Here is a 24,978-nt window from a genome sequence, read left to right on the forward strand (position 1 = left end):
TTGCCTGCTGGCAGCCCTTGCCACAGGCTGACTCGAGACCTGAAGATTTATGTACATGGAAATGACCAACAACTGGTAAAAAACCCCTGAAAAATACAGCTGAGAGATGTGGGAAGTACAAGGGGAAAAAAAACCCCAAACAACTGTTTTCAGGCCTAACCATGAAACAACACAAACCAGGCAGGGATTGTCTCATTCTCTGTCATGGACATAACACATTTAACAAACTACCAGCGTTTCAGGGCAAACACTTTTTAGAAAGTGACCACATAATGATTTTCTCTGCTGACTCCCCCTCCTCAACGCTGCTTTGCAATGTCTTGGTCGAGGACAGAGGGAAGATCAGAACTGTTCTTATTCTTTGATTCAATCCACAAGAAAGAGTGAAATGCCTCATCACATCAGGCACTTCTTGGGCTCATAGTCATTAAGTAAAATTAGATCCTGTGGTGCAGCGTGGGAAATCTTCAGTTAATGTTCCCAATGCTTAATCCGCTCACAACAGATAAGAAGTATCATTTTCCACAAAACGATGATCCCCTACACATCTTAGTGATCTGATGGCTCATGTTTTCCTTTGATCAGCCTGTATTTCTGAGGAATCGGAGGCATTCAGGTCCAGCATCTAGTGTTTTCCCCTTACCGTGCGGATCAGAAAGCTTTTGTCATCTCCAGTTCCTTTCCATAACTGCCCACACAGTGAGAACTCAACTCCTCAGGGCACTCTCTAGCGAGGGATCCCTGACGATCAGCATAGACAGAAAAAAAACCCTCATTTTTCTAATTAAATTTCACTGAGATAAACCCTGTCCCAAGCAATTTCACAGCCAGGCAGAAAATCTGGACAAAGCAAGCAAGTGCACACAGAGCTCCCAAATTCTAGGCCAGCATCCAAGCTCTCCCTCTTCTCCCCGGTATAAGTGATTTTCCCCTTGCTTTTTGCACATTGCAAACATTTGTGTTATCTTTTGTCAGAACTTAGATACGATTAATTTTGATGCAAATACTCTCAGCAAACTGGGTAGACTGAATTCTGTACGTACCTGGAGCTCACGCATATACAGTGATCTGTTCCTTCGTTCCCTGACCGATCCCATACCTGCAGTTCCACACTGTGTTTCTACAAATGTTTTATGACATATAGAGGCGGCAAAAAACATTGGGAGAGATTAATGGGGTCATGTATATCAAAGAGTGTGTGTGGGAAGAGGTAGAAACAGGCAGCGCGGCAGGAGAAGATGAAGAAAGCAGCAGGTAGCATTAAGCATTAACTGCGGAGCGGCAGAGGAGGAAGTCTGGTCACAAAGGCAGCCAAGATACTAGGAAGATAGAGGGGGAAAGAACCAAGGGCTGCTAAACCACACAAAGAACTTGAATGGAAAACAGATTATCTCTTTAAATCATCTTTTAAATTAAAATAGTTTACTGGCCAGTAGAAAGCAGAGAGGAGAAGAAAACAAAGTGGAAGGGAGAAAAGAGTTTCTGCTCATCCAAGGCAGCATCACAGTAGGAGATAATTTGCCTTCTTATCGAGAAGTGGTCTGTGCAGCAAATGTGTGTGTTGTGGAGCCAAACAGCTCCTTCCCTGAGATTGTCAGAGCTCAAATCACTGGTGTAGCCCCAGGAGAGGTTACTTGTTATAGCTGGGCATTGGTATCCAATACTGCAGCAGGGTGGTGGAAATAGGAATAAAACAGAGCGAGTAAAGGAGTTGTCTGTAAGTCACATCTGCCCTCTCGAACATTGCACAATATGGATCTGAACACAAGAAAGAAGAGTTGCCTGGAGTATTCACACTCCATTTACTCCTAACTACCGAACTAGTTATTTGTGGATATTGGCTTCCGAGCATAAGCACAGTAACCTTCAGGAACTGAGAATTTAGCCCCAGGAATTTCTTACCTATAGCGTAAATGGAGACAATTTCCCCTTCTGCACTGCACCCCTTCCCTGCCAAATAAATGCCACCTGCCCACAAGGTCTAGGGATTCCCACAAAGATGTGGATCGGGGAGAAGGAAAAGAAAGGCATGAAAATAAACCAGGAATAGGGTCTAAAATTAGAAAAAGGTGATGGCTGCTTCTTAGCTTTTATGAAAACAGAAGGATGTCTAAGGAAGAATTACTATAACTAAATCTTAGTCCTTATTAGAGTCACTGTATGGTGGGGATTTTTTTTTTGTCATTAATTAAGGCAATAAGAAAAGGTGTGCCTTGTTCTTGTCTAACATTGAAGGCAATCAGAATAATAACGGAGCCAATTTGGTAAATTCTTTCCTCTAACTCCCTGTTGAATTACCCTTTCAATTCGGAAGGTACACCTAGGTGCAGCCAATCCCCAGGAAAACACGGCAAAGCAAACCAGACATGGGCTCCGAAGATCAATTCCCTCATCCTGAAAGCAGCTGTCAATTAACTGACGAATGCACATGCAAATGATATTTAGAAAAAAAGAAGTACTTAAAGGTAAGATCACAGAGGTTCCCTCTGTACATTCTGGATGCGTTTTTAATGTACAATGTGGGGAATTAGGACTGTTACTCTCATTAAGACTATCTGGAATTGTATATCTAAATCCCCACGCACCTAACCTGAAATATATACGCCCCTCTGAGAACAGCTAGAATTGCAACTGGATGACTCGCAATATATGTTTTCTCTATTATCCCAGCTGAAGAAAGACTTTAAAACTAATGAATGAAGACATGCAAGTGTAATGCTTTGGGAGATACAGGAGAACAAAACTCAAAGAAACAGAAAGCAGAATGGTTCCGTTAATAAAATGCAGCAAATACAGATCCTAGTTGTAAAAGTTCAGTTGCTTATAGGAGAAAAAGTTATGGAACAAAATCATAATTACATCACAGAAAGGTCATTTTTGCTCAATGCAAAAAAGAAAAAGACAGCAGTTTGATCTTTAAATAATGACTTAGTGAAAACCATATGATATTGGAGGAGTTTAAACTATTCTGTAAAACCAGGGGTAGGTTTTCAAAAGCTCTAAAAAGTAATCCTTGATCTCTGAGTAAAATGAGCATATTGTTTTACTGCAAAGTATCTTTTTACATTTTCCTCCCTGTCCCTTCAGGGGGTTTTGCTAACGGGAAGTGACCCTGCATTACAGCAGGTTAAACTCGCCTTTCCGTGAAACACGGCCAATTCAGTCCAACAGACCCTTTTCCATCGTTACGACCTTTTTTATTTTCTGCTTTCCCCTTCACAGCGGGATAATGCAGCTTTTCATACTTTCACACAACACTCTTCCCAGCGTTTCAATGCAGATTTTTGACAATTCATGACAAAGTGCTTCTTTGAAATTGGCCAAAGCTCCTTTTAACACATGCGGCGCTACAAAACCTCCACGACCACCAAACAAGGCCGACGAGAAGCGGCCGGGGAAGGAGACACACGGCGTTGATTCCCCATGTGTTGTTAATGAGATCAGACATGGCCACTGTAGGTAGGCTTTACATTACAGACCACCTGCTGTTGTTTTTAAATAGATATATTTTTTCAATTTAATAAAAGCTCCATGCCCTGGGCTGCCGAGCTCTCCCAGACCTCCACAATGGGAGTTGATGCTGCCAATACCCCAAGCAGAGAGGAGCAGCAATTAACATTTCTTAAATGTAAGAAACTTCAACCTTCTTCAAGATTCAGACCCAAGTGTGTGTAGGTTGCACAGAGCCCACACGTCTCAAGCAACAATACATAAACCAACCAAGACTCCAGCCAATTCCACAGACTGATGACCCAATCCCTATCATGAATCAAGTATTACCAGCGCTAAGCCATACGATCTTGGATATAAGTAAACAGACCGCACTGTCTCAACAGCCTGGTAACGCAGAAAAAGGGGAACACGGAGAGCCATGACAATATTATTAGTTATTTCAGTGTTTGTCAAGGGATGGGAGATAGGATGGATAATTTATTGTTCAGATCGCTGTCAAGGATCACTTCTAATCAGTCAACAAGCTGCAGTCAGCAAGGAGTGCTACAAAATTTTGACGTTTTTACTGAAATTTTGGCCGACCAGGATGAGACCCATGTCCCTAACTGCCTTTCCATGTTTGTGAAATGTTTCATTTGCAACAGGCAGTGTCAGCTGCTGTTCAGTGTTAACATCCACGGATACTATCCAAATTGCAAAAAAATCCTGACGGTAATGTAGCTCTGCTTGTGTTCCCTAATCAAAATGTAATCACAGAATCCCAGAGTGTCAGGGGTTGGAAGGGCCCTGGAAAGCTCATCCAGTGCAATCCCTCCATGGAGCAGGAACACCCAGCTGAGGTTCCACAGGAAGGTGTCCAGGCGGGTTTGAATGTCTGCAGAGAAGGAGACTCCACAACCCCCCTGGGCAGCCTGGGCCAGGCTCTGCCATCCTCACTGAGAAGAAGCTTCTTCTCAAATTTAAGTGGAACCTCTTGTGTTCCAGTTTGATCTCATTGCCCCTTGTCCTATCATTGTTTGTCACTGAGAAGAGCCTGGCTCCATTCTCATGGCACTCACCTTTTATACACTCATAGATATTAATAAGGTCTCCCCTCAGCCTCCTCTTCTCCAAACTAAAGAGCCCCAGCTCCCTCAGCCTTTCTTCATAAGGGAGATGCTCTTCTCCCTTCAGCATCTTTGTTGCCCTGCGCTGGACTCTCTCCAGCAGTTCCCTGTCCTTCTGGAGCTGAGGGGCCACAACTGGACACAATATTCCAGGTGTGGTCTCCCCAGGGCAGAGCAGAGGGGCAGGAGAACCTCTCTGACCTACTGACCACCCCCTTCTAACCCACCCCAGGTACCATTGGCCTTCCTGGCCACAAGGGCCCAGTGTTGGCTGTAATGCTTAATGAGGCCTTGGATTTACCTTTCAATAAAAATGTGGGGCTGAATCGTGAAAAATGAGGCTGGGCCACGTCCTCAGCACCATTCCCAGAATTGTCCAGACCCAAAGTCGAGGCAACTTTGCAAGCTTGAACCGAGAGACTCGGCCAGATTGTTACTCCTGATGAACATATCATTGTACCGATACTAAGGCGTCTTCGAACAGCCCTGACTGGTGAGGATCAGGCTTAATTATCTCAGCTATATCAGCAACACCTCAAGCTAAGTGTAGATTAAAATATTCTCTCTAACAAAAGAAGTGTGGGGTAGTTTTGTTGGGTTTTTTTAATAACATTGACAGCTGTGGTCACATTTCTCAGAAGCAAGATGTTTTCTTTTTGCAAAAGCTAATATTTGACTGTAGAAAGTTTTAATAATTTAAAAGAGAAATCTTATCAAGTATACCTAAGAGCTATTAGGCTTCAAACGTGTAATCAGTCCAAAGTAGGAAGAGCCTCTTGATGTCAAGGAACAGCTTGTTTACAGAAGGCTTTTTTGGCAAAATTACCGTAGTCCAACACTTGGCTTGAGAGCAAACAATCCCACAACGCAGCTAATCAACAGCACCTACCAACAAGTCCCTCTGTGGCAACTGCCAATTTATTTTCTCAAAACGCTTTGAAAATAATTAATCAATCTTCTCTTTTGATGTTAAGTAAGGGAACGTCACTTGTTTCAGGGAGCAATGAGCTGTGAGGACAGGACGTGACGCACCGGAGGGGGAACAAGGGTTTAATTTGCAATGACTGTACCAGTGAAAAGGGAACGTTCCTGCCTGGCACCTGCAGGAGCTGGTCTTACACTCCGAATCATAAGAGTGCATTATTGCTGTGGAATATTCACATTTTAGTGGTCAGGAAATAATTTACCTGCATGATTTGATTCTACTGCTTAGAGCAATGAGTTCGAAATACCCAGCTGGTCGAGAATAACGTAAGTATGTTTTGCTAACGTTTTTTCCCCTTTGCTTCCTGTGTGCTGGGAGAAGATAAAAGGAAAAATATTCCCTTCTCGTTAAACCTTTCATAATTTGGAGACTGGTCAAGCACCTGGTAATTATTTTCTCATTAAAGATAATCAGTCTTAGATTTTAAACTCATGCCTCAAATCAGCGTTTTTCTTTTTGGCCATGCTGTACCAAAGCTGTGTCTTTAACAAACCCAACATTCCCAAGCAATGGAACCTTAAACCGAGAGGATCTCTGCTCATATTATTAAGAAGCGTGGCAACAGTTATTGAAAATACTTTGAAATTTGCTGCTGTACTTCGAGACATTCTCTTGAAAAGCCAAGTAACAAAACCTCATCCATGTTTGCATTTCGAGGATCTCATGCTGGAAGCTATCAGGACCTATTGTAGAAATTCAAGGAGTAATCTGATGCAGTGTGACTTTAAAAAAAAAAATATTCAGGATGATTCAGAGCATTTAAATGGTGATTTACAGGGTAAGAAATGTATCGACCACTCGGTATTTTCATCATGTCAAAGACACCTTGGTTGTTCAGCTCTTTCTGATAATTTACCGCAGCCAGCCTGAGCCAAGTACTCATTTCACAGATGGCAGAAAAGTTGCTCCGAGTTTAAACCAAGTGTGAATTAGGAGAAAATAAGGCCCTTTGCTCCAGTGGCATAATGCAGTCACTGAATCCACATAGCCCATCTCTTAATCGCTGTTTTAATGATTCCAGTGTTCAGTCCTCCACTGCTTGCCCTGAGTGCTAATGAGGGACTTGCCCCCTCCACAGTCTTTCATTCCAAATTGTCTCACATTTTTGCCAAGTCTGACAGCTCGAGATAGAAATGTCCACCCTGACCAAGATGGAAAACAGTGGAAAAACATCAGACCTTTACCTTTGACACACCAAAACAAGGAGAGCGTGACTTTAATTCGGGTCTTCAGCAGACAATATCATCATCTTCAGGGAAATAATTCTAGTCTATCAGTTTCACTCATAGAAATGCTGTCCATAATATTATTAACAGGACAGAAATCTTTCTGTATTGCAGCAAAATGATGGTGTTTCTATCCAACAGGTGCACTGCTATGCCCCATGGTATAAAACTGAGCCTTTAGCCAGTGAAAGGCATGATTCCTGAAGCTGAGGAATTCCTTCAGCTCCAGTCAAGTTATTTTATGGCCATGGGCTTAAACAGGGGAAAACAAACACACAAAACCCCACAGGAAACCAAAAAACAACCATGCCCCCAACAACTCATGTCTGCTTGTTGCCTAAAACTACGGAGAAATTAAGAAAAACAAGCTCATAGGGAAATTCGTGCTGTAATCACAGCCAGGGATGCCGTGACATCAATAGCATTGCCAATGCCATTGAAAACCAGACTTGGACAGGCTTGTCTTACTCAGCCTTGAGCATCATCTCTCCCTCTTGCTTACATTGGTTGCTGTGACTTTCAATGGGAGCTATGCATCCGTATGGCAGGGCAGAAGGCCACATCACTCTTCAAAGTCCCATAGTTTTTCTAAACAAGTGATCCCTTGCTTCTCCTCTTACATCCGATAAGCATCATCATCCCTTCATTCATTCCACCAGACGATGGGGAAAACAGCAGCAGGCATTTGAAACACGGAGTAAAGCTCAAGAGCTTGGTACTCCATAACTGTAAAAGGGCTCTTCAGAAGAGGAATCCTCTTTTAAAATGAATTTAAAACCTTCAAGATAAGGAGAGACAACTCCTATTTCCTATCACACAGTCTGGAGTCTGTCTCAAAGGCTGGCAGCATCTTCCAGAGTCACTCATAACCGAGGGCTGCCAGTTCCTCACCGAATTTTCAACCTCTGTAACGACCAAGATCTCCGTTTCTCAGCATCTCATGCAGTACATGAAGGTCACGCTGCAGTGTGACACAGACCCAGTGACACAAAATGTCTAGACTACGGAAAATTGACAACCTCCTCCACTTTAAATTTATACCAGATGAAGTGAAACATCAAAGGAGCTCCTTTTAATGGGCTTTTTGGCATGTGGTCCTTTGTTCTTAACAACTCGGCACCAGCTGCTGTGCCCATAATGCCAAGTCAGTAATGTCCCTGGCCAGATTCTCGGCTGATATAAATCAGTGTCACTCCTCTGAAGGCAGATGTGTCTATTGGTTGACATCAGCTGAAGATTTGGCTCCTCATGCTTAGCAGGTGCAAGCTAAAGTAAAATCTTCTGTGCCGTATTTCACATTTCTCCTGTCTTCACCATCACTACTGCTCTACACATTCTCAGGCTGGAGAGTTAATTAACATCAGCTGTAGCTACTCAAGTTTCTATACAATAAATTCCATATTGTAAGGAACAGCTTTCGTCTAATTATATCTTGTTCATGTATATATATATATGTATATATATTTCCCACACACACTAATCTCGTACTCCGGGTTATTGTGTGGTGACTTTCCCATAAACGGAAGATGAGGTGAGAACATCAGATGGGCCACACTCATTCATCACAACATTTCAAATACTATTTAGTAACTGGAAGTAAATAGTATTAATAGTGTTCAGTCTTAAGACTGTCTACGTTAGCCCATCCTGATTACCATGAGTGTGTATTAGTTTAAACCTACAAATATTTTCTTGATGTACAAAGATCTCAAATACCAGGGCCTTTTCAATGCGTATTTAAAATAAAAACATTATTTTGCCTTGCAGCTAGAAGCATATTGAAATCTCACAGCACCAACTGTTCTGATTTTACTACAATGCAAGTGTATATATATATATATATATATATGCACACACACCACAAAAAGACTCTTGAAACAAACTAAATACAGTTATTTACCCCTTAGTAAATATGGTGCTGCTTCAGCACTTGTTAATAAAACTCTTGCTTAAGAAGGAAACAGAAGCCTATAAGCAATATGGGGCCATTCAACACCCCAAAAGCCCAGATCTCATCTCAGTTTTCTCCATCCACTCTCTTGGGCTGTTTTAATTAAGTAAATTATGCTTTCAAGCCCTTCTCTTTGAGAAAAAGTATAAGCAGCTACAATACCAGCTCTCTGATCCATCTCGTTCACTGGTTTAAACGTGTCCTTCCCCTTCTGGAGTGCTTCATTCCTGAGTTCTACAGGAGAAGGGACGTGGGGGACACCCCCGGTGCTCCCAGCGCCCGCAGTCACAACCGCCACCATCGCGTCACATTCACCTTCCGTGGCTGACTCACACACACCTCATAATCCCGATTTCCCTGCTTGTGGGTACTTTACATAGGACCGTGATTCACGAGATGCCCTTTTGTCATCTCCCCCCGCTCTCCTCGTGCATCCTCCACATCTTTATCTCGCCGCAGGGCTGTGGGAGCCAGTACAGCACCCACCACCCAAGCCGGGTTTATATTTCCCTCCACCTCAGCTGCTCTTCCATATTAACTCTGCAGTTTGGGGCATGACAACAAAAGAAAAACAAAGGTATAGATGTTATTAAAGTCAAAGCATCAGCAGAATTTTTCTCAGTTTATAACGCAGCTGACGTTTGTCAAGGAGCTGAGGGATCAAGACATTTACTATCATCTAAGCTTAAAGATAAATTTAAATGTTGGCATTTATAATCTTTCACAGTAAAGTGATGATCTTGTTTAATCAAGAGGTCAAAATGAATTTAAACCTGTGCCATTTTCTTCTCTTTGCCCCTTTTTAATAATTCAGCATGGAGACACTAGCAGGCAATATATTTTAAAAGATAAATGGAAAGCTAGATATTCATGTGGAATATATTCTTCATGAAAGATAGGTGAGAAATTAAGACTAAAAATATTCCTGTCTTCAGCAGAAACAAGTCTCATCTTTTCATTTTTAACTTACGTTGTATTTATGAGACATCAGCTACAGACAGTAAAGGAAATTGCAGCATTCAGTTAAAAGCAGCGTTAGCAAGTTCTGACAGCTCTTTAAAAGCCATGACCAAAGGCAGGTGGTGCACATCCATCGTCTGTGACAAGGACATCATGGAGCTCTGCCCGAGCTTACCCTTGGTCGTATATCCAATGTGGGTCGTGTGGCTCTCAGTGAGCCATTTCACATCAACGGGGACACATTCCTTAAGCTGCCCAAGCAATTTAAATGTTGCCCACTCATTGAAAATAAACACAATTATGTCCTACGGCTCTATGTCCTCTCGCAGTTCAAGTTTGACTTTATGTATAACATGGATTTTCTAGCACATGCAGCCCCATTTCTTGCCAGACAATAGAAGTAAAACACCTAAAGCAACAGAATCAGTAGAAGATACAGTCCATAGCTGTGAAATCACAAGATCACATTCCATCCAACAAGACTGGTGAAGGGACTTGAACACAAACCCTATGGGGAGAGGCTGAGGGAGCTGGGCTTGTTCAGTCTGGAGCAGAGGAGGTTTAGAGGTGAGCTCAGCACTCTCTAGAACGACCTGAAGGGCAGTTCTAGCCAGGGGGGATTGGGCTCTTCTCCCAGGCAGTCAGCAATAGGACAAGGGGGCATGGGCTTCAACTCTGCCAGGGGAAATTGAGACTGGAGATTAGAAAGCAATTCTGTGCAGAGAGAGTGGTCAGCATTGGAATGGCTGCCCGGGGAGGTGCTGGACTCACCGGCCCTGGAGGTTTTTAAGCTGAGATTGGCCATGGCACTTAGTGCCATGATCTGGTCAATGGACTGGAGTTGGACCAAGGGTTGGACTTGGTGATCTCTGAGGTCTTTTCCAACCCAGTCCATTCTGTGAGTCTGTGATCCTTGAGATGCTGTAACGTCCTTGGAATGCTATACCATGAGATATGGCTTTGAACGCTGAGTCTGAGAGACGTGGATTTCTAAGTATAATTACCATCCATGAGCATAGCCCAAGATTTACATTTCATTAATATGACTAAAACATCCTTTTCCTACACATCAGAATGTCAAAATGCACATCTCTGGAGATCACCTGGACCGACCTCCTGCTCAAATCAAGGCCTCAGATTAGGTTATCCAGGTCCATGTAAAGCCAAGTCTTGAATACTTGGATTCGAACATGAAATAGTATAAGCTATACTATAAGTAGAGTCATCATTACTTTAATGAAACCACAAGAAAAACTAGAAAGACACTCCAAAGAGGCCATGACTCAACCAGTAGTATAGGAAACAGCAAACCTGGCCCCAGTACCTGGAAAGCAGAGAAGTATTTGGCTGCTCATTCCCCTTCAGATCCAACTAAGGCAGCCTGTACATCCTGGAAACTGCATTTAGAGATTTCACACAGAAAAGTCTCAGCTTGAAAGTAATTGTTATTGTTTTTTTCAATGGTGGCCTTATTGCCACTTGTATTTCTGCTGGCAGGCAGGTATTGCCTACAGCTGCAAACTAATATAAACTCAAACTTTTTGGATCAACAGAAATATGATGGACAAAGTGCTCTCCACAGTTCCTTCATCCATGAGATACCTATGGTAAAGTATTAACACCATGTCAAAAATTGTTTGGGGCCCCTTCTTTGTGAGCTCTTCCTTCTTTTTAAACATTTCACTGCATAAACATATAGCAGACCAAAACTGAACGTGAATAGATTTGAGCTAGCAAACACCAGAGGTAAGAAATATCTAGAAGAATTGGGAATCTGCGATGGTATGAAGGACTGTGCTGATGGGGTAGTTATTCACTGTGCTCATAAAGCAGCATCTTGCCAAATGGGTCTTGTAATTTTGAGCTGTATACACAGAAGTGCCACAGCAAAGAGCAGGAAGGCAACTGTGTCCCGTTATAGCTTTCTTTAGATATTTAAAACCAGTCAGGAAAAAACATACCCCAGGCTGTAGGACTGTACCAGATTTATACCAGAACAGTGCTGGAACTAAGAGATCACTTCTCTGCCTTCCTTCACCTATTTTCAGAACTAAAGGGAATTCTTTCATTTTCTCACAGGTTAAAAATCATACCAATTGCCTTTCATTTTAATGAGCAGTGTGGATGTCTCACGCGTTTAACTGGGCTGCTTATGATTTGTCACATTTGATGGCTGAGGGCTATGCAAGAGCTCATTACTTTGGGGATCCTGGTGAGAAAGACTGGTGTTTTGAAGCATTATTCTGGCTGTTTGCACAAATTTCACACAGGAAAGTTGTAGAAAGCTGATAAACACCTTATATATTACAAAGGGTCTGATCAAGAGAAATAGATCTCTTTACATTCTGCATTATTGCTCACACAAAAGGTGGAAGCAGTTAAAAAGATAACACTTCCCATGTTTATTTACACCTATATTCTTGTGTACACAAATGGTGGAAATCATGGTTCAAACCCCAGCGTTTCTCAGCTGGTTACCTCACTTATTTCCTCTTTTCAGTAAAACTGTGGAACCATGAGCGGTGTCTTATTTCACTTTCTAATTGCTTCTGGTAAAAGTGATTCTTTTGTGACCACCACTGTAACACCAAGCCCAGGGAAGACTCAATACTACTCTAATCCTTGTTGCTCTGAGACACCAGAAATGGTGGTGAAATATGCCTAGTACTTTCTATGGAAACTTTAGGACATTGCTATTTGAAATTAGGATGGCATACAATCAAGTCCAAAGCTGAAACGCTTAATTTGCGAGTGTCTGTCAGTGGAAGATCCTCACCAACCCTCACCCCTTTACACTTCCTTCCTGCTCCTCGTCGTGCCGTTTCCCCTTCAACAACAGATGACCTGGATTATGCTTAGAAACATAAATGAATATTTTATTTCAGGCTTTCTTCAGCAATCAGCATGAGGGGTGTTTCACCTGTAGCTTTAATTTAAGGATCTGACTCTGGAATTACTGACACCAGTGGTGGAAAATCCTGGCTATTTGAGGTTAAATCATAGATTGGTTTGAGGTGGAAGGGATCTGAAAGATCAGGGGCCCCTGAATGAAGCAGCACCTTCTCTGTTTGCACCTCAAGAGCTGCAAGAGCAGCCCCATCGATTTGAGGCATGGGAAAGCAAGTGGATCAGTAACAGCACCAGCCCATGAGACAGCACAATGCTTCTCATCTTTCTCCTTTTATTCATTTGCACATTGGCAAGATGAGCGTACAAATGAATCACAGGAAGTAGCTTATGTTCATATACTGACCCTTAGATCAAAAATGCTGTATAAGAACAAGGCAATTGGAGTTAAATGTAGCCCAAGGTCGCAGGATACACAGGGGTAAGTTTTTGGTAGAAGCCAGACTCACTCATTGACATTCTTCTCATCCACTCTCCTTTCCTGGAGAGTCAATAAACTCAGCTGTGGCTGTTCAAGTGCACTGTAAATAGCTGCTCCAGCCCAGTGCAGCAGCAGCGATGCCACCCTGGGCACAAAGCAATCCTCTCCGTACCCTTCCCCTCCCCGAGAGCAACGTTGTGAAGAAAATCCTGTGTTTGCAAAATGCTTGGAGAGGTTTGAAACAAATGTGTTGAAGACCTGCAAACCATTTACCTGGAGCCAACAGTTATAAAGCCTGGGCTTATTACTGTAGCCTTCTAAATAAATGCCGAAAACAATGATTTTTAATTGCTGGGAGCACAGAACAAAGCTCGGTGTAGTCATCTCCTCCTTAATCTTCTCACACTTTGAAATTCAGCCCTTATACAAAGAAAGACCTAATTATTTTCAGGGGCTAAGCATTTGCATCTTGCTGAGAGAAAAAATAATAATTTACAGTTACAAATGGTTAAAAAGAAAGACTTAATGCAGAAAACACAGGTAGAGTTTTCTCCACCTGATAAGCAGCATGCATCACTACCATGTCAAATATATTCATGGTAGACCTGAAACTGAAAATGTCTGGGTTGTGTTCTGACTCACTGTGCCTTTGCAGAAGCAAAGGTTCCTGTTATGTGCTCACATCAAATCATTGGGGTGGCTCTGTTCAGCCTGAACTTCTGCTCCACCAGACTGACATTTATGGGAATTACTTACCTGCCTCATCACTTGAATTAGGAAGCTGGAGAGAAAATGCAGCATGATAGCTGCCAGATTGCTTATCATCATCTTTCTTTGTTGTTACCACATTATTAGGTCCTCCAGGTATATCTGCAAATGCTGGAAGTTCAGAGACAAAGATACTTTGCAAAGGGTATTTACTACCCAAATAGCCTTCATTTGTTGTCTCTCTATTAGTTACATTATTTTCTGCTAAGTCTGCGCTCCAGTTTGATCTGAGCGGAGTCTTGTTTTCTCCTAGGAGCTTTGTCTTGAGCATCGTCTCTATTGGCTCACCATTAGCTATGCCATCTACTCCATCTGCTGTTAATCTAGACGAACTGCAATTTATATTGAAGGACAGGGTTGATCTATGAATTTTTTGGCATTTAATTCGAGGTCGGTCAATGCACACATTGAGCGACTTGTCTAAATAATAGATGGTATTTGGACACTGCTGAGAAACCTGAAGGTGGACACAAGAGATGAATGAAGGAGGTATTTTCTCTCTCCCATCACTGCTTTGCAGACCCACACCGTTCTCCTTGTTTCCCCGGTCAAAAATCCGTTCTCCTGGCTGCTCTTCATCGAACCGCGAGCAAGATTCAGGAATCTTTGATGGAGAGACATTTTGGTTTGCATAGCCCAGTGGAGGATGGTGACGGAGGGCAACGGGGACTTTGCTCAAGGTGGGGGACACGGCGTTGGGTTCCTGCACAGCCCCAGCTCCTCGTGCGGGGTCGCTGGATCCTGCATCAACACGTTTGGCTGTAATGGTTATGGATGCAAACCCTTTCCGCAGGTTTTGAGACTGTTTTTCCTCTGCAATGGGAGAGTCCAATGGAGACGTGGTGTCGTCTAAAGTTGCCTGAATTTCTAACCTGCTGGGGAGCGCTGTAAATGCCCTGTTAATGTTGACTGAGCCATGGGCAGCCAGAGATCGCTTTGCATGGTAAACTTTGGGCTGGGGGATCATGGGCTGCACAGGCAAAGCACGGCAATTTTCTTTGGATTTATTCTCATCAATCATCTGTGAAATGACTATCGGTGAAATCAATTTTGTATTTTGTGATGACGGAGATTCCTGCAAATGAAAAGATTCAAGTTACCAACATACTCCATCATAATATATGTAACTGTTTCTCAGCTACCATCCAGCACCAGAAAGTTTTGTTGGAGATCTCTTGTTCACTTTGTAGTCATCCTAACTTGGTCATTTAAAAACACATGCTCTTGAAATGAGCTCTGTATTGTCTGGCAGACTTCAATGAAAATCTTATTCTGATGCAAACAAACAAACAAACAAAAGGATTCTATACTATAATTTTCAGTATTTAACCCATTGCTGCGGTTGGGATTTGTGGCTGCTATATTTAGTTAAAAAATGGATGTGTCAAAAAGAGTTGCCAGTTTCAGACTCCAAACTGCTCCTTCACGATGGTCTGGTGGAATTTAAAATACATTTCAATTTGTCATAGATCATTAGCCCGAAGGTCCACAGGTGCCATCACGCGCTGCAGAGGACATGGGGGCACCAGAGTCACAACTACTCTACAACCTCACCAGTCATAAGCATGGAAAATCGTCTCAACGATCCCTCCCACAAAAGCAATAAAATTCCCTATAAGGGATCCGAGTACTATTTTAATTCCCTCTTGTTTATCATTACTTGGTGGCACCTATCAATGATATAAAGCCACACATGTCCAAGAATGATTGATAACGGTCCAGATTCATTTTTCCAACCATGGCAGTAACATCTATCTTGATAGACCGTCCATTACTTCACTCAGTGTGATAAACAGGGCGCTTTTACGTTAACGCTATCCAACAAAGACTAAACCTGAGTTTAAAATCTCCTGCTATTATTATCCACATGGCCGGTCACATAAGTCACATGCAATAAAGCCTCTGGCCTAATCTCATTGCTGCTGCAAATTGGCTGCTTATATTGCTCCTGCCCTGTGTTCCCAGATCTCCTGATTCTAACAGAAAAAACCCCACCAAACTGGCAAGCAAACCTCAGGATTAGCTCCATAATGAAAGCTCATCCAAGTTCATTCGGGGTTTAGGTGCCATTTGCTTGCTGTACTGCTCCTGCTTGTTATGAATTCATTTCAGTCATATCTGGGCATCTATCATCTGATAATAAACGCCAGTACTTGACAAGTACTTCACAAAACATTATATTCTTCCTCAAGAAAGACTATGGGAGCGGCAGAGTTGTGACTTCCCAGGTGCCACATCATCCGCCGCCGGGTGCCAGAGATGGGACCCTGCACCAAACCAGCCCTGGGCTCCTGCCCCCGTGCATGGAAACTGCACAGAAATGGGCTTCTCTGCCACTCTTGGGAAGGCTGATTTGGGACCCCAAATAGGGAGAGTTAGATCAAGAGTTCACTAATGAGGTGAAATGCCAAGTAGATTTTATCAACTCTTCAAACCAGCTGCCTGTGGTTTTGACAATTCAATAATTTCTTAGCCCTAGGGGAAGCATTTTCTTCCTCCTTTGTTTTTTTTCATGGTTTGTAACAACATTTGCCTTATATTCTCTGCACCGCATTTACTTCTACCTACAGATTCAAAACCTTTGCATGCCTTCCAAAACTCCTGACTCCCTGAGATTTCTACAGGGCACCAAAGAAGAACGGCACTCAGAATTCTTTATTTTGGACATATTTCTCATGCTCCAGTAGTCATTTTGACATTTATTCGTTTTGTTAAGGGCTGCACAGATGGAGACATCCTGCAAGACTCCAAAGGCATATCAAAAACGCTCCTGATTAGCTTCAAACTCACGCATTCATAATTTTGCTTTTCCTTTTTCTGTTTGAATATATGTACTATTCCCTCTTCCCAACCTTTGGTGAAGAAATGGATCTTTAATGTTTGACCAGTTGATCCTATGCTTGTTGGGAGCTTTCAAGCTTCACTGCATCTTGTGAAAAAAAAAGATACACAAAGTAATTGTGGTGAACTGAAAACCTCAAGCTTTATCTTGAGAACATCTGAGACAGGATGTACTGATATTTGAGATACCGCTTGATTTAGTCTCCTGAGGTGTTTTTAACAACCTTTATCCCCCCACAAAACATGCAATTTTCCCCCCTCCCCAAGAGCACACTGAATCGCAACATTTAGCCATCAATTTATTCGGCTTTTCTGCTGCCTAAGCTAAGCCTAGCTAAACAAAATGAAGCCCCAACACACCGCTCAGCAATCGGTGATTGTTTTTTGAATCTGAATGCATTCTGCTGACTGCTATCTAAACACGAGTTGTTTGTTTTACCTCGGTAGAGCTTGGCTCTCTCTCCGCAGCACTCTGCCGCTGAAGGCCGGTGCACGTCCTCTGAGCACCAGCGCCCCAGCGCTTTTGGGTCATTCCTGGGAAAAAAAGCCAAAAAAGCAGAGAAAGTAATGATATTTTCAGTGTCCTGGAGAAGATGAGTTAGAAAATGGGGTTTTAAATGGAGCGCAGGCAGGAGGGAAAGAACTACTGTAAATGATCTGATTGCCTCGGGATCTTGTTATCCGAGGGATCCCATTTCTCCCTCTTCCCAGGGAGGCGCTTGAAACACCCCTGGGATCCTGTTGCACAGACGTGTTTGTGGACAGTCCCACAATGTGTTAAGGGATGATACAAAGCTTGAATAACTCTGCTTTTGCTTTCTGTGCAGGAATCGGGGAAGACGGGAAACGCGCATTTCAACAAACGTCGCTTTTGCGTGGTCTGCAGAACCGGGGAGCACAAACGGGCACATCCATGCGCTGGATGCTGCCAGTTTGGTTTCGTTTGAACTAAGTCACCTTCACAGTTAAAGAACCACAGTGATTTTAAATCATATTCATAATTCTATTACATCATAGCTTTTCTTGTTGAGCGATAACTATGACATCAGTACATCACCCTCTGATTTTGCCTGTTTTTCTTACTGCGAGCGCTCGCCTGTCTGCAGCTTTTCACACAGACCTGATTTGCATACAACACGGAGCCTGGGCTATTGCAATGATGCATTACGTCTGCTGTCAAGAGCTTTGCCAGAAATTACGTTACTTTCTATTTTGTAACAAGCATCCAGAATTAATTTTCAAAAATTCTCCATTTGGACTGAAATCTCTTGACATTACCGGCTGTTGCTTTAGAGCAACAAGTCGCACCCCTAGTACGACTGTTTTTCTCTTTCACATAGCCAGCCTGTCACATAAATTGATAATTTTTTACTAAGCAGAATTTCAGTTTACATGTAAAATTATATTAACAAAGGAATATAAATAAGTTCCACTTTAAGAAGCGTTTGTTAAAGCATATTCACCATAGCAGGCCTCGTCTCCTTGGGTGCAGCTAAGAAGTAGAAGGAGAAGAGGGGGAAGGCACCAGGTCTATCCCCCATCAGGAGATGATCTGGAGTCCCACCATGGAGCAGCAATCACAGAACACTAACAGAGTGTTTGATGAACCTTCTACTTTATTACAGTATGCTAAGGTATATTGTAATACTTAACTTGCACAGCTCCAAGATGCCAACGCCACTGTGTATATCAATAGCTAGCATGAAAAAAAGGAAAAAAAAGAGGTTTGCATTTGTCATTGAGCAAAAGGTGCTGAGCAACAGAGAAAACCGCTGGACTCGGTAGCTACAGTACAGAAAACAAAAAGAATTCAGAAAATAGCTGGAGCAGAGGGCCCACTACACATTTTTTGGTTGCAATGGGTGAAAACGCAATGAACCTGATGCAGCACTGGATCACAGTGAGTGCTGGCACAAGAACCAGGCGAGATGCCCTTGGAGCCCACGTCTCACCCCGCTGTGGTGCACAGCGAGGAGGACAAAATCCACCTCCATCCACCCGCAGTGGGACGGGGTGATGGATGGAAAGGCTGTTTTCAGTGTATCAGTGCTCTGGTGAGCCACATGTGAACACATTCACTAGGAAGAGCTGCTATGTAGGCTGTCTTATTTATTTTTTAAAACAAATAAGTAGGGAATAACTTATAGAGAAGGATGAAGTCGAAATTATTGGATTGAATTAAAGCAAGACCTCAAAATAATCCACAAGTTTGACGTACAAAATATCTGCAATTAAAACAACAACTTCACCTGAATTATGAGTATTTTCCTCAAACACTTTACAGTAAGAAAACCACCATGGTCTCATACCGAGCTGTAAAGCTATGACAGAACATGTACCTGTGAATGTCAACCAGTGCGCAAGGACATCCAGAGGGCTGGCCGGAGATAAATCAGATCCACACAGGCATGTTTTGCCAGATGGCCTTTCATGAATTTCATTTGAATGTATTTTCAGCACAAGACTCAGTACCACAGGTTCAAACACGAACAAGTTGTCAAAGTCCACGTAGTAAATTACGTAAAATATGTAGGTTATTCTTATCAAAGTAACCTCCTGTAATTAGCAAGAATCTGTCCCGTTTCACACCGATCCCTTGGAATAGATGAGTCAATTCTTGCTTGTTTAAATCAAGTCGCTCTTTCTGGAGCAGAAGAGATAGGAAGAACTGAGGTGGGAAGAAGAAGAGGATGAATTTCTGCACTGCATTTTGTACCATATCCTGTTCAATGTTGTTCTCATATTTCTATGGGAATTCCATTGTTGGAAAACACTCAGACTTTCAGCAAGTCATTTAAACTAGTTGCTGAGATAGACTGAATGGCATCGGTAGCAAAAGCTATGGCATTTTTCATTATATTATTAAATCTATTCTTGGAAGTTTCACATTGGTAAATTCATGTTAACAGAACAAGGAAAGAAAACCCCAAAACCTTTAAAAGGAGCTTGAATCTGTGTTTGAAATGAAGACACTTCAGGGAGCACACAGGCTTAGATATGTCGCATACACAGTTTTCATACAAATTCTCACTGCTGACAAAACACATTGCACTGTAACTCTCGTTACACAATGAAATGCAAAGTTCAGTTTTTCCCTTGTGTGAAAGCATGAAAGAAACGACATTTCAAGTACTTTCCGGCTCTGCGGGGAGTATGAGAAACTTATTTCTATCTGAGTTGAAATCCCGAGTATTTGTTTAAACTCCCCAGACCTTTATTCCACCATGACCCACCTCTCCAGCTTACGAACGGGAGATGCGATGAGGAACAAAGGAGCAGTTTCTGGCCCATGAACTTTGTCCTATTACATCTTCACTCTTCTTTTCCCCCCACGAATACTGTTTGTCGAAGCAAATGATACGCTCCTTGGCAAGGCATCTGGACATCCGGCTATAGACCAGGGTTTTCCTAATTACAGCATGCAGCTGGAACCGATTCTCCCAGTCTCGAGTGCCTGGATGTTGCCTCGGGCCAACTGGCAGCCGGCTCAGATAATGATTCAGAAAAGATGTACTTGTAAATCAGCTTGCTGAAGCACAGAAAGATTGGAAAAGGTGAGGGTGCTGGTGAAAAGTAGCGTACCGCGAATATTTGGCATGCACGGGACAGCCCAGTTTGGAGCCAGCTGAGGTTTTGCACAAAACTTGAGACACGCGTAAGAGCAGCCCACAGATAGTTTGCCGGTGTTTCAGATCTTTGCTAGATATGCAGACTGCTGTGCACATTCGGTGACACCGGGCAGAGCTGGAATGACTTTAGACCTCCGGCCCTGCCCTCATGTCCAGTTTTTGTCATGAAAGTCACATATTTCAGTCATTTACTATTGACATGCTGACAAATTCCAAATGCGTGTCAGCATTTCTGATCTCTGCCCCGAGTCCTGCTTACTCCGCACTAACCAGTCCTGCCATCCCTGCTGAGCCACCAGCATCACCTCAAAATCGGCTCCAGAAACCACCAGAGTATCCCTCAAAACACCATAAACCAGCATCTCAAATCACAGACACCAATAAGAAAAGGGGAAAACTTCTGCACTCCACCAAAAAATTATCATTATTTTTTTTTTGTTGATCCTTAGCCCACCATCTAAGGGATCTCTGAGGGCATCCAGGGTCCCTGTAGTCCCCATGTCAACATTGTTGGTTATCCAAAAATGCTCGAATTCCCCGCTTGGGGCCTGGGAGCGTAAGGACATCGATGTCTTGGTTGCAGGGTCAGGCACCAGAGCAAGCACCCAGCTAATATAGTATCTTTGGCCTCACTTAAAACTTTTTTAAAGCCTTTTTCTCCTTCTATGCACTATTCCTACTGTAAGTTATCAGCAGATAAACCATATTATTAAAACCAACTTGGAGGAATTTGTTTATACTTCATTCCGTGTACAACATTAGATTTGTTTAAAATTTCTTGTGACTTATTTAATTCAAATACCCGAGGAAGCCTTGAGGAAAAGAGCGTCGTCATTAAAGATTCACCACGCTCCCTCTGAGCGAGGGCTCTGGGAGATCATAATTCACTTCTGCAGATCTGAAGTGAGTCATCCAGAAAAGCTATGAGGACACTGCAGATACATCTAAGATGAAAGCCAAGTCCGAATGAACACCAGAACCAATTCTCCGTCTTCTGGTCTTCTTCATGTGTCATAAAGAAAGAATATCATAAAACTGCAGAGGGTCTTGCCATCTAAAATAAAGCTGAACAATGAAGCTAAAGTTCGCATGCCCGGTACTAAAAGTAGAGACTGATGTAAGGTGAGATTTTCAGCATTTGCCTAATTCCTTGCTGATGTTAAACTGATTTATAGGGAATCTACTGGCGAGTGTTGTGTTTACTTGTTAGCGGAGAGAGTGATGCATGTCCAGAAAGCACAGGCACAGTCTCACCATCCTTCAAGGACATCGTCCTGAGCCTTCAGAAGCGACGTGAAGTCCAAGGAGGAGTTGAGGTGCTGCACTGACAATGGTCCAAAGGCAGCATCCCAGTGAGGACAGTGCACAGGAAGGCAGCCCCATAGCCACAGGTGGATTTTATACTCTTTTACAACCTCATAACAAGGCCCCTGATTTTAATCTCGGCAGGATTTGACATTTAGCTGCCTCCATGCAGGAAGAGACAGCAGTTTTCACTAAGACGCTTGAGGAGCGCACAATGTCATCCTGGTGGCTTTAACACAGCTAGAAACCACCCATCGAGAAAGGACGACAGACGGAGAGTCCTGTTAAAGCATCTTGGTGAACTTCTTATAAGCAGCATGCCCCGACTCACAATGGGGGTCAAACAGCAATAAAGATTTAAAGGGGAAGAAAACAGCTGCCAACCCTTTTCTTGAAATCTTTCTTGTCGTGGAAAAAGCCCAAACCGATACAAACAAGTACCTTGCCACAAAAGAAAGTACTTGAACATGGTTGTACAGAGATAACAGTATTTTACGGCAGCTTTGTTGGTGAGATTTTCCAATCAGAGTAGGAAAAACAGCCTGAAATTGTTTCAGTCTGAAGAGGATGCATTATGTAAACAACAGAAAACAATATTTTTTTAAGATGTCAGGATGGATTTATTTCTATTACAAGTAGCATCATGAGATTTGTTAACTGAATTATCTTTCCCTGCTTGCACACCTTGAAGCTGTAGCTGGCTGCCTGCAGAGATGATTACAGGCTCTGCCATGGAACAGACAAATGAGTTCTGGTCTGCTATCAAAAAGCCAGAAGTCATAAATCTCTCATTATCCATGCCATTAGAGCAAGGTGCTCATCAGGGGGCTAGAAAGAGCACAGGAATTATATCTTGAAGCCCATGCATAAGAGAACAAAATATTGTGTTTTCATTATGCGCTGTTATTATTCTTTATCTTCATGTAATAAAATATAGCAGGAATCACCCCCAGCATATCTATCACAGACACAGAGTTAAAGTCAAGTAGATTCTATGCTTTCTCCTTTTTTTTCATCCTCCAAGTTTTATGTCTTTTTTCTTTTTCCTAGGTAGCATAAGCTTATGGTGACAAATCTCAGCCCCTGGAAGCTGTAACAAGCTCGCCAAACCTGCCCAAGCCCAGCGGTGTGGACGTAACTCAGGCCAAGGACTCAAATGGGAGCACACAGGAAGATTTAACCGACACAGGTTTGATTTCTTCAGTCTAAATAACATGGTCTGTCACTGGAGCTCTCTCCTGGAGCTTGTCCGAGATCTCTATAAAATGTTGTAGGAAGAGAATGGGGACATCAAAGACAGGGTATTAGAGGGAGGATGTCTGTAAGACATGGAGAACTGGGGTGGAGCACAAGGCATGATAGTGTTTAGCAGCCAAATGATTCCTTTTCATCGTTTTTCCTCAGTAGTCTCATTGTAGAGATATAAGAGATGCCACAACTGTCACAAGTTCCTATTCCTGTGGCAGTGAGAAGAAAAACTGGAGGTAAAGAGCAACCCAGCAAGCTCCCCAACGTTGATGATCCAAGCAGTGGAGGTCTTGAAGCTCCATGGCTCCCCTCACTCTGATGACTGGTGGGACTGGCTTCCACCCATCTCTTTGCTCTGCTAAAAGCAACGCAATATTGTCCACATATTTCACCAGGATTCTGGGAGATGGATACTTCTGTATAATTTGGACACATTATCCTATGAGGATTTTGCAAAGCAGTGAGAGATGGTGCACGAGCAGCTGAAGAACCAAAATCTCCTTGGAGATGAGGACTCCCCTCTAGGTAATCCTGGCATGAGATGCTCTGTCCCCACACCAAGGTAAGGGGTAGCAAAAGGCAGATGACACCTTCGGTTTCTTGTCAAAGTCAAACATTCAAATAGTAACTGTGCATGTGCCAGAATTTTGTCCAGAAAAGAAGGCAGACAGCAGACAAAGAAAGGAAGCGAGTCCAAGCAACACCAATAATTTTTACAGGTTCCACTTATCTCTAATTTTGAGGAATTCTGAATACCATTCCTGTTCAGATCTTCGCACAAAGATTCATTAATACTTATTGTAACATCATGTGTCTTACTGACCACTGACCACCTAATGTACTCTCAAAATTAAGATGTAACTAACAGAAACATTTCATAGGGAAAGAGTTATGGGAAGGGATCCTCCACCACTCCCAAAGCCCCCTTCCCAGCACATTATAGAGACATCCACATTTTAGTCACCACGTCTGTTTCTGAAAGTACAAGAATGTTTAGGATAGCCAGAAAATTCTTAAGTGACTGTAAACATGAAAACACTATGCATAAGCAAACAAAGGAAATGCAGTTCTGGAGCCAGAAAGTATATTTATGAAGAGTTGTTTTAGTACTATAACTTGTATTCATGTAAAGGTCACAACATGCACAGAATTTGACAGTACAAATGGGGTTTGTAAATAAAAATTCCAGCAGTGTTACTCAGAACTGGTAGCAATTACAAAATGTGCACATTTGCCTAAAGCTGCTTATGCATAATAAGAGGTAGAGGTAATTGTTTGGCCTCAGCAATCCAATATTTCTTACGTTTATCTGCTTTTGTTAGAGCATAACTTTAAGACAAGAAACTGTAGTGAGGACAAGAGAAAACCTGTGCGCTGTTATCCATGTGGTTTATGACTCAATATATATCGTGCTGCAGGGGTTTTTCACCATGCTTTTGCTTAACAATGATATTTGCTTTATTGATTTTTTTTCCCTTTTAGTACTCTTAATACAGTGTGGGCTCCAGAAGATGATGTGTGCTGTGGGTACAGATGCTTTTGTCAAGACATCAAAGTAGCTATTCCAACACACATCTATATTAGTCCAATTTTGTTTCCAAAACAAAGAAACAGGATGTTCACATGAGCCAAATTTGACACTGAACAATTTGTACAACGGAACTAAACTCAGTGGAGCCCCAGTCATGCCAGATTTAATATAGACTTTTCATGTTACTTTTGTATAATAGAAGCATTCATTTTTGTGTAATACTTGGGATATTATTTCTTTCTGGAAAGTCTTGCACATTAACTGCTGTGACTGCAGACATCAGAAACCGCTTGATAATAGGGGATGCAGTAGGATAGAACCAGGAGGAAAAAAACCACAACAGTGTTAACAGGATAAAAACACAATAGCTAAGATTTTAATAAATATGAAGCCTAAAAAGCTTAGTTTCTAAGTCATTAGTTTGATCACAAAGTAAAGTTTTATTTTGCATAATTTAAGATTTCTGTGCAGCTCCCACTAATTTCAGTTGCCAATGACTTTCCTTGACTCTAAATCTTAACCCTTCATGCGGTTGAACTTGGTAATTATTCTACCATGTAAAGCTTTTTCAGTTGGTGAAATAATACCTACATTTGCTTTCGGAAGGGAAATTGAAACCCAAATCTCTATTTGTAGCATGAACATGT

At 42.4% G+C, this 24,978-nt stretch overlaps 1 protein-coding gene across 4 annotated transcripts in view; it reads right to left on the bottom strand.

Annotated features, from left to right (window-relative positions):
- C8H10orf90 (chromosome 8 C10orf90 homolog) overlaps nt 1-24,978 on the bottom strand; it is a 103,284-nt gene that overhangs the window by 18,549 nt on the left and 59,757 nt on the right. For all 4 annotated transcript variants that reach the window (XM_071812239.1, XM_071812238.1, XM_065843587.2 and 1 more), the window contains exons 2-3: nt 17,058-17,152; nt 13,766-14,852 (exon numbers count right to left, since the gene is read on the bottom strand). In XM_071812239.1, coding sequence (XP_071668340.1) covers nt 13,766-14,852; nt 17,058-17,150 — 1,180 coding nt within the window. In that variant the 5' untranslated portion in view covers nt 17,151-17,152. The remainder of the gene's footprint in view (nt 1-13,765; nt 14,853-17,057; nt 17,153-24,978) is intronic.

The sequence above is a fragment of the Patagioenas fasciata genome, chromosome 8 (assembly GCF_037038585.1).
Source record: "Patagioenas fasciata isolate bPatFas1 chromosome 8, bPatFas1.hap1, whole genome shotgun sequence".
NCBI lineage: Eukaryota > Metazoa > Chordata > Aves > Columbiformes > Columbidae > Patagioenas > Patagioenas fasciata.